The 11,494-nt window shown below is 34.4% G+C and overlaps 1 protein-coding gene across 2 annotated transcripts in view; it reads right to left on the minus strand.

The window, feature by feature from the left end:
* The window catches only part of LOC104815348 (glycine-rich protein 3 short isoform-like), an 854-nt gene extending 451 nt beyond the window's left edge, over nt 1-403 (minus strand). Inside the window, exons 1-2 of one of the 2 annotated variants that reach the window (XM_010543703.2) lie at nt 242-403; nt 13-117 (exon numbers count right to left, since the gene is read on the minus strand). In XM_010543703.2, the coding sequence (XP_010542005.1) occupies nt 13-117; nt 242-347 (211 nt within the window). In that variant the 5' untranslated portion in view covers nt 348-403. Of the gene's footprint in view, nt 1-3; nt 118-241 lie in introns of both variants that reach the window. The other variant, XM_010543702.2, reaches the window with a different exon arrangement.
* Nucleotides 404-11,494: the final 11,091 nt, after the last annotated feature.

Raw genomic sequence — 11,494 nt, forward strand, 5'->3', positions numbered from 1 at the left:
CACCTCCTCCTCCTCCGCCACGGTGGCCACCACCATAGCCGCCGCGACCTCCGTAACCACCGCGGCCGCCGTATCCGCCGCCGTATCCGTCAGGGTGCTGTGCCTCCTCCGTGGCTTCTGCTCATGAAATTGCCAAAATTACACGGCATTAATGTTACGGATTCTCAAAACTGTTAAATCATGTGTCTTAAAAGAAACTAGACTCGGTCGAATTTATTTAAAAGACGACGTAGGATCTTACCGCTGTTTTTCTCGGTCGAGGTTTCAGCGAGATCTCTGGCTGCGACCTCCGAGGCCACGAGAAGAACAACAAAGAGACCCAGCAGAATCAAAGCTTTGGAAGCCATTGTTTTTCTTTTGTGAACAAGTAGCAAGAAGAAGTGAGAGATGAAGAAAATGTTCTTCGGACACCTCTATTTATAGTCTCGAGTGAGGGAATAGCAAATGAGAAAAGTCAAAGAAATAACACTAGATTTTTTTAATAAAAAAATATATATGTGAGTGAGATGGTATTAGAATGTGATTAAATTCTTAAATAGATAAATTTATTTATATATACATACAAACGAATCGAATATATTTTCGTTCTCTGCAACAACGCAAAAATATTCATACGATTAATATACAAACTCGTAAATTTTTATACGGGCATTATCGTGACACGTAAAATAATACCCATCTATTAATTCAATTTAATTCGACAATAAAATTGTTAAATAACATAGTGATCACGTCGGCCGAAAAAATACAATTTGTTTTTGGTGAAATGTGAATTTCATATATATATATATATATATATATATATATAACAGAAATACAAATTTAAGTGTCATTAACGGAAATATATCGAACTTGTATAACTAACAAATTCGCTAAAAGGGAAGTCTCGGCCCAGTGATTAGGGATAACTCAATAGCTAGAGGTGGAGAGTTCGAAACCTCAGGATATTTGAGCTTTCCCTTCAACCGGTTAGCTTCGACTGGTTTACCTTCTTTACATGGTTTGTCGGCTATTACGTAGAGCCGTGTGGGTTTACTGTCTGCGATACCGTGTCATTCGTCCGGCATTGGACTGCGAAGCGTTGCGATATCCGACCCCAAGGACCGACGGCAGGTCCCCAAACGTTACCAAAAAAACAAATTCGCTAAAATTATGTAGCCCTAGGAAAATAAATGTGGTAAGTCAACAAAAAAAAATGTGGTAAGAGAAAGGAAGATGATAAGAACGTAAAAAGAAAGTCATGTATGCATGGCCCATGTACGGTTGGCTGTTGGATTTATATGCACAAAAATTTTAAACCTTTCATTAATTGGAGGCTCCCACTAGTCCTCTAGATCTTTTTCTACTTCTCTCTCTCTTATGGATATTCGTTTGAATATTTCTAAGCTATTATATTTTCCAATGTTATTAATAGATTTAACAAATAATTAAGCGTAAAAGTGTAATATTTAAAAAAATAAAGATGTTGTTGTCCATTCGTGCACTAAAAAAATATTAATTCCAATCATTTCTAAATTGTAATGATACATAATTTCGATAATTTACCTCCAATAATTAGTGTTTTAGAACATTTTTTATTATGTTTTATTTTGGTATTTTATGGATTAATTTGAAGTAGACATCAATTTGTTTTGAGAAAGAGATAAATGTATATTCGAGTTATTAACCGGACCAAAAATACCTACCCTTTTAAATTTCATTCTTCGAATACCAAATATTATCCAAATCTGTTGTATAAAATCATATTATTTTCACTGATATATACTAGAAAATATACAAATATTATTTATTTATATATCCAAATCGAAAGTGTCGGGTCATCGACTCATCGCCACATCTCTGCTCTACTCTCTCTATCATTTATGACTTGTTTGTCAGTTGTAGGGACTCCCATTCTATCGTCTTAGACAGGAGAGGTCTTAAATTGACTAATTTTGACTTATTCTCCAATTATTTCTCACAATATCTTTTATTATATATATATATATATATATTGATTGATGTGATTAATAGAGAAATGAAAATAAGGTAAAGTAATATTTTATGTGTTTTAATATTTTTTATTGTACTGAAAAAGCCGAAAAAATTAGTGGTTTTGAGAGGGAAGATTTACTGGGATGTTTACGTGATATGTTTTAACCACGTTGAACAAGTTAGGTGTTGACCGGTGGAATCACAATCGTCACGATTGCTCACAATCGTCACGATTGTGGGCGTTTACGATGCGTTTGTTGGCGATTCAAAGCAATTGATATTGATTAGTAGAAAAACTGTTGTTGGTAGCGATTGCGAGTGACTGCGATTTAGAACGACTAGTTGACAACGTTTGCGATTGTGATTTGGTTTAAATTACAAAAAAAACATCATTTTATTATATACAATATTAATTATTTTTAAATATTTTTAGTTAATTGTTATTATTATTTAATATTAAATAATTATTAAATTTATAAATAATTAATTATAAAATTTAAAATATAATTTTATTATCACTTTAATTTATTTTCAAAAATTTTGATGTTAAAAATATTTTAAAAATATTTATTGGTAAAACCAAACAATATCAAACATAATACCAAACAAAATTATATTAGTATTTTTTATAATTTATATATGTATATATTTATGTATAAAAATATATGTATATGTATGTATATATATGTGTATCTATATATATATATGTGTATATATATATGTATATACATGTGTATATATATGTTTATATATATGTATATGTATTATGTGTGTATATATGTATGTATATATATGTATATATATGTGTATATATATGTATGTATATATGTATGTGTATATATATAAATGTATGTGTACGTGTATATAGATGTATGTTTGTATATATGTTTGTTTGTATATATATATGTATGTTTGTACAGACGTATGTATATGTATTTATATATGTATATATGTGTGTATGTATATATATGTATTGTATGTGTATGTGTTTATATATATTTTGTATATATATGCATACATAAGTTTATATATATAATACAATATGTATATATATTAATTAATATTAGGGGTATTTTGGTCATTTAACTAAAACGTTACCAAACGCTACCATAACGCAATATTGTAGCTGCGATTATAATATTAACATTTTATTGCGATTGCGATTACAATAATCACTTTTTCAATCGCTCGCAATCGTTAGAAATTGTAATCGCTGCGATTGCGGACGATTGGGTTGCCATTAGTAACACTCTTAATCAAAGTCTTCATGTTCTCGCCAAACAAAACTAAAAAATTATATATTTTAAGAAATTTTATGTTACAACTTTTTTTTCTAAATTGAAATTAGAAAAAAAAAACATATTTCCATAGAAAAAGTTATTATTAAATCTATTATATCTCGAGTTATGATGAGGGTAGAGAGTGATCACCGATGCAAATGACACGGATAAGGAGCGGTTCCCCGAGTACCAGTAGACCAGAGGGATAAAGAAATGAATCGAACCTATCAGAATGAGAGAGATTTGATGACTGTATAGGTATGGGATACGATCTAAGATAACTTAAAAGATTTAATTGAATTATTTATAATAACAAGGCACACATACTTTTTCAATCTATCCCGGGAGAACTTCAAAATTAAATGTGCGTACTCTGAAACAATCTAATGATGGGTGATCTAATGGAAAATGTTTCTCGGTATACGTGTGAATGGGGACAAAACACACTGACACATCTCGTGTTGATGTGTGAGATCAGTTTCAACGTTCGGTAGCGATTTTAGAACATTACAAAATCAGTCTTTCTTCTTTTTGTAATTTGAAAAGTTGGTGTCATCTAGGTTTTCATCAAGAATATACAGTATTATATTTATAAACATTATAAGATGGTTAATTGATGTGTCTCCAACATTATAGGGTACTAAGTTACTTCTAAGATATTCAAAATATTTGAGAATCAATTGTGACAAATATTGCGGAATAATCTGTGTTGATTCTATATATCCAATGAAGCTACATATAAACACACAATTGAAATGGAAATCCTAAATCTATCAGAAAACAAAAACTAATCCTATAAATGGAACCGAAAGAGTACATATTTATGTGAATTATTGAAATATGATATGATTATATCTATATCTCTAATAAATCATCATCGAACCTTTTTCAGCTTCAACACATTTGGTGTTTGTTTATTTTGGATTTCTTCAACTTTTGAACGTGCAATTTATAAGGATTGACGATTTTGTTTGAATTTTAATTTTTTTGAAAGAATCAAGATTCGCTTTAGAGTTTATTTAGTTAATCAACCCTAATTGTGTCTCGTATACCTCAAAAACTCTTTTGTTTTTTAAAAAAAAAATAGAGAAAAAAAGGAAATTGATTACATTTTGCTTTCACTAACATCAAAGCTACAAGACTTTGTTCACACTGCGGGCCATAACCATATATCTACCATTTAATGACCTTTTGTCATTTCTAATGAAATGACATTTTATAATTTATATATATTTCCGGAAAAAAGGAAGAGAAAATCATTCTATTGGTTTGGAATTCTTTGATATATATAAAAAAAAAACTTCGTTTGAAACAATCTGGTTTTCCCGCATTCAATACTTTATATTAGGGTTCAGCGTTTCGGTATTCGATTCGGTTCTATACAAATATATATCGACCGGTTATTATTTTATATTCAATTCGGTTTAGTTCAGTTTCGATTTTTGTTAAGAAAATATTAGATTTTATTAAAAAATTTAATTTTTTGATTTTTTTAAAAATTCGATTCGATTCTTTCGAAAAATTATGTTTTCTAAAACATCATTGTTCGAAAAAAATTTTGAACGATTTAATTCTTAAACGATGCTACATTTCGGTTAGATATGGTTTGGTTCTAAAGAAACGCCCACCTCTACTTTGTGCTATGGATGTGGCTAATGGACAATGGAGAAATGAACCAAAGCCTAGTTGATTTTGAAGACTTGTCGACATTGTCTTATAGTGGGCTGTGGGACCCAATACATTTTATCGTGTAGCCTAAAATGCCATTAACATTTTCGAAGCAATTCAAATCCAAATAAAAATTCTAAAAATATTTATGTAAACATTTAATATTTCTTATGATTTTTTGGATATTTATTCATCTAGTACAATTGAGTCGTATTGCATTAAAATAAAATAAGAGATTTTAACAGATAATAATAGATATTGATTTTCCTAAATAAAATAAAATAAAAAATAGCTGCAAACTAACTGACTAAAAATTAGAAAACAAACAGACTGGTGAAAAAGCTTTCTATTCTAATAGGAAAAAAAATATACTTGATGGATATAAATAATGATAAATTCTTTCATTGATTACCATATTGTTAAAAAATAATGAAAATTTGTGACTCTTTACAAAATTTTAAAAAACACTTAACAGAACAAAAGAATCCCTAAATACAAAAATACATAAAGATAGATATTATAAAAATGAGTTGTGTGTATAAATGAAATCATATTTTATGTTAATATGTAAGAAAAATACTTGTGCGCAAAACCTCAAGAAACATGTAAAACCATAGATGTCAATTGAATCGTGCATGTCGAAAATTTTTAAAAGATCAGAATTTATATTTAAATGTTTGAAATACTCAAATTTAAAATTTAATTTTGAATTTAGAAATTTTAATATCCGGACAATCACATCTGAATTTTGTAAATCGGGCTTGAACTTTATACAGCTACACCGGCAAAATAGCAAAGGTACCCTTACTTTGTTATAAAGACTTCATGACATACCCTCTGAAATTCTAGGGTTAAAAAAACAAAACAAAACGAACAAAAGACATAAATGACCTTATAAAAAACTACATGTGGCGCAACAGGAAGGAAGGACAGTTAATCTCCCCGAGTCAGCACCCTAACTTAGTCGTTTTCGAGACAAATTTCAAAATTACTTTTCTCTCTCTCCCGTTCAAAACTGTTTTTTCAAAAATCCGGCGAAATCCTTTCGTTTCTCTCTCGATTCTCATAAATCAGAACAATGACTTCAAAATCAAACATAAATCAAAAGAAAACCTCAACTCCCGCTCGCAAATCGGGGCGTGGCGGAAGAAAAAACCAGGAACTGAAGGTAAGTTTGGTAGTAAATGACTTTGAGTTTGATGCGATGCAAGAAATCTGTGTTTTTTGGGTTTGTGTTTATGATTTTTAAGTCAATCGTGTGATTTATGGTGAAAAATGGGTTGTTAGATTCACCGAAACGGAAGTTAGGGTTTATCTGGTCACACTGACTGATTGAGTGTTGATTTCTTCTTTGCAGGTTACGTTTATATATGATTTTTCAGATATTCAGTTCGCACCGAAGATTAAAAGCAAATGTTATTTGATTCAGACGATAAAAAGTCTGAAAGAAGTATTATCTACCGAAGAGTGGAGGTACTTCAATGAGGATTCACAGTTTCGTCATATATTCCATTTGAAATGTGACGCGAACATGAAGATGTTGTATGTGTCAGTCCTCCTACACCGAACGCTGAAGTTAGAGGAGGAAAAAGGACAGTTCTGGTTTGTTTTAAATGACGTTCCTATCAGGTACTCTATAACCGACTACACCATTATATCAGGATTGAAGTGCAACTAGTATCCGGAAGATTGGGAAGGGCGCAGGAAAAACGATTTTCGGATAAAGACCTTCGGACCTGGGAAGGTCACCAGGAAAGAATAATGTCGATCTAGGGTGTGATCTAATCTCATTTTATTTTCCTAGATACAACTACCGCAAGTGCACAAGTCAATCGTAGTATCTAGGGTCGAACACAGGGACACATGGACATTAATGATAACAGTTACGGATCTTATTCGATTTTTGGTCAGGGCGATAAATTGGTTGGTGATGATAGGCTAAACTTAAATACGAATGAAGACAGATACAAATAGCGATTTAACACAATTTAATTAAAACATTGTAGTTATCAGGATTTTTACGGGTTATGTAAGGATTGCTATTATGGATGTATTTCAGCAATTAAGATCACAGATTCGGGGAATTCAAGTTCTTTCTGTAGAGAAAAACTTTCTCAAGTTTCACTTCACTTCCTAGACGTTTAACCGACCGATCTCTCGATTTTAAGCAGGTTAAAAATCCCGGGAGCATTAAATTCGCTATCACAAGTCCTAAATGATACGACCATTTCTCAATGCGAAGATCATATATTTGAACGACTAGTTTCAAAACTCAATTTCATATCTCTATGTAAACCGAATTCTAATATCAATTAATCGAGTGGCCAACAAGATTAATAGCATTAAGATTTAATCATTCAAACTGAATCGTTAAACCCATAATTGTAGAAATAATTCAGACAAGCATGATCTCTTACATAACCCAAATCCCTAACCTACAATAATAAAAATTACTCGCACAACATAATAATCCCAATAACAGAGTGTAGACATAAATTCATCGTAAAATAGAAACGGAATAGAAAACTAAATACAAAAACAGAAATGAAAGCAAAATAAGGGAAATAAATCACTTAGTAATTGCAGATGAAATTCTCTGACTAAAACTTCTCCGGCGAATGCTCCAAAAAAAAATCTCCAGAAATTCTCTTCCTCACCCTCTGCTCTATCCACGAACGTGTCTGTCGAAAACTTCTCTCCCCTCTGCTGCGCTTCTTTGTCTGTTTAAAAAGAGGAGTGGGCGAATGGACGTTGCTTTCCTTGTCGCGTGAATGGCGCAATTAGTGGAGAAGTTGTCGGACGAAGGGATAATACCGAAAAAGGGAGGCGGCTCTTCGTTGTTCTTATCACCACGCATTTTATATATGTGTACTATATGTTATATATTTTATACACGTGTACATATTTTACATATGAGTGCAATACATATATATATATATTTATTTCTTAATACATATGCATAACATATATATATATATATACATATTATGTATAACGCACCACTTATCCATAGTATACACTTAATATACGAATACACACATCCATATGTACTACATGTATTTCTATATAATTATATAATATAAATATATAATAAAATACACGCATTAAATTTTCATATAAATGTTAATACATATATATATATATATATTATATTCATACACATATTACGTAAATCATACATACATGTATACACACATGTTCCTATATTAGTCATATATATGTCGATACATATATATATTATATTATGTACGTACACGATGGTGTTATCGTGTGTAGCGATAGCGAAATCTTTTTTTTTCTTTTTTCGAAACGATTTTCGCACTCATCCTTTTTCGTTTGATTCCCATGAAAATATCTCGGTGAAGCTCGTTTTCCGCTCTTTCCTGCAAAATATAGAAACATCGAAATCAGAGTAAAATTGTACACGATAAAGCCTATAAACATATAAATATCATAAAATACAATATATATATTATACAAAAATATAATAATATATACATGTCATCAAAGAACTTCTGGAAAAGTTGCAAAAGAGTAAACACAATCTGATTGACAGAAAGAGATTGGCGACAGTGACGTTGCTATCTGGGGTACTCGACCACGGGAACAGAAACGATGACTCTATGAACCATGATCTGGTTGATATGGTCGATGAACTTGAGTTATGCGAAGAATTTCCGTGGGGGAGGTACACATTCGAGAAAATGGTGGAACAGTTGTGGAAGATTCTACAAAATTCTACACCGAAGGAGAGATGACGCTTGTCTGGATTTGTTGTCCCTCTCATGGTGCTTCCTTTCGAATGCATCGAAACTCTTTGCACAAACGGTTGGTGCACACTATTGAAGATGCAGATCCAAGCTGTCCCAGGATGTGCAAGAAGCACATCTCTAACCCCAAATGGACTTTGGGGATGGTGATGAAACAGATGGTAACGAAGCAAAGGTACGTCAGGACCATTGGTCACACCGTTTATATTTTGTATTTGGTCACATTGGTCACATTGGTCACGTTGGTCACATTGGTCACGTTGATCACGTTGGTCACATTGATTACATTGGTCACACTGGTCACGCTGGTCATACTGGTCACATTGTTTATACTGGTCACACTGGTCACATTGATCACATTGGTTACATTGGTCACACTAGTCATATTGGTCATATCGTTTAAGTTTTATATCTGGTCACACTGGTTACACCGTTTATTCTAAATTTTGGTCACAGTGATCTCACTTGTCACATTGGTTAATATTCAACTGTTGTGATTTGTTTTCAGGGCATTCAAAGTATTCTTAGAGCAGAAAGGGAGGAAGAGGGATCACTTCTTGAAAATGTCTATGACGAGGATATTACCAATCCGGATGTGCGCACTTGGATGAAACAACTGAAGGTCGATCCAAAAAGTATTTGTTTTGAGCATATTCGTGCTCTTGATGTCGATGTCAGGGGAACTGTTTCCGATAAGAAGGCATAAGAGAATGAGAAGAAAAAGAATCGAGAAGAAAAAGTAGAAGAAGAAGTAGAAGAAGAATAAGAAGAAGAACATGGAAGAAAGAAACAAGTAAAAAAGGGAAAAAAGATGAAGACAAAGGTTCTGAAAGGAAGTTGATGGAGGCGTTAAGGCCTCTGAATTGAGGATCATAGATTCAGTGAAGAAGATGATGTGGGTGGGTTCTCCACATTCACAAATACATTCTTCAAAAGGTGGTGAGGATGTGCGTACTCCCCGTTCACAGATACAGGGAGAAGGGGATGAAGATGTGGGTAGTAGAAGCTCATCAACGAGTGATTACTACGTCAGCAAGGATATTCCTTACCATTTTAAAGCTCGGGTTGGGGCTCTGCGTAGTGAAGAAAGTGATGACGAGGACTGCGATGGGGTGTCTAATACTCCTCCCAGAACCCTGGAAGAGGGGGTTGCGAGTCCAAAGGTCTTTGAGGAAAATGTACAAGAAGGAGAAAATGATGAAGGAATGGATGGAAACCCTATGGAAGTGGACTTTGCTACGCAAAGCATCGAGGATGCTGTTGCAAACGTCTCCGAGGACCCTACTACCCAAGACATCGAGGATGTTGCTGCCCACATCTCCGAGGACCCTGCAGCTCAAGCCATCGAGGACTTTGCTGCCCACATCTCCGAGGACTTTACTGCCCAAGCCACCGAGGACTTTGCTGCCCACGACCCTGAGAACCCTGCTAACACTGCCCCTGAGGACAAAGCACCCGAGAATCCTGCTGCAGTTGCCCCCGATGACCCTGCTAACATTGCCCCTGAGGACCCTGCTAATATTTCCACTGAGGATCCTGCTGCAGTTCCCCCTGCACCCGAGGACCCTGCGAACATTGCCACTGAGGCACCGAAACAGAAGATCTCGACTGATGAAGCTGTTCCTGTTTCCCAGCCTGCTCCTACCCTTACTCCAGCGCCGACTAAATTTGTTGGACCCCAGACACGTTCCAAAAGAACGTTGTTCCAAGGGACAGCTACCAGAAGCCCATTTGTCGAGCCTGAGATGACAGAATAACAAATAGAGGACCCAAAGGTGGAGGAGCAAGAGGGATAGGCATTTTGAGAGTAAGAGGACGAAGAACCGAGGGAGGAAGCGCGGCAACATGACCGAGAACCAGGGGAGGAAGAGATATAACAAGAGGCGGAAGAAGAAGATATGTATCACATGTGATAAATGAAGAGGAAGAGGAAGAGAAACATGAAGAGCAAGAGAAAGATGAAGCAAAAATAGAGGTTGAAAAGGTCACAAAACAAGAAGAGGGAAACGAAAAGAAAGAAGAAGACGGAAAACAAGAGGAGAAAAAAGAGACGCCAAAAAAACAAGTGGAAGGAAGTTCAAGAAGCGACGCCCTATATTCACTTGGTAATCCACTGCGGTTATGGGTAGTGTGCTTCGGATAACGAGCTTTGTCTAAACATGCACTCTGAAGGTGACACAACTCTATAATTTTATGAAGATGGATCGTACGGATCGACTTTGGAAGTTAGAGATCGATTTTGTGAGGAAACCAAGGTTCTGGGAAGACCTTTTGCAGGAGCGGGTCTGGCTGAAGGATGGGGTAAGTGATACGTGTGTATCGAGTTTAAAATCTATAACCCGATTCACAACTCACCGCAAGGATACGGATCGTCGTAACACGGGGTCGAACACAAGGACCGGTTGCTAAATCTAAACCCTAATCGAAACTAAATCAAAGCAAGCAAGTAGAAGTGATGGTGAAAGTATGTGGAATCTAAAATAACTAAAATAAGAAAGCAAATAAAAACGTGTAACTATCAAGCAAAGATGACCGTGGGTGTCGGGACCGTATTCGCGTGTATGGGTATATGCTAAGCATGCGAGAATCACGATATTGAATCTGTATTCGGGAATCGTCAAGCAACAAAGATAGAGAAATCACCTCCCGGCATATAACTCACTATCTAAAGTTTTCTAAATCCATATCCCTATGTGATTTATCAAACTAGATGCATGAAGAACACTATCATCAACCCTAGATCGATCAAACCATATTCCTATGTGAATAATACGATCTATCCTATCGATTTTGATCCGAAAC

Source organism: Tarenaya hassleriana, unplaced genomic scaffold (genome assembly GCF_000463585.1).
Source record: "Tarenaya hassleriana unplaced genomic scaffold, ASM46358v1 Cleome23, whole genome shotgun sequence".
NCBI lineage: Eukaryota > Viridiplantae > Streptophyta > Magnoliopsida > Brassicales > Cleomaceae > Tarenaya > Tarenaya hassleriana.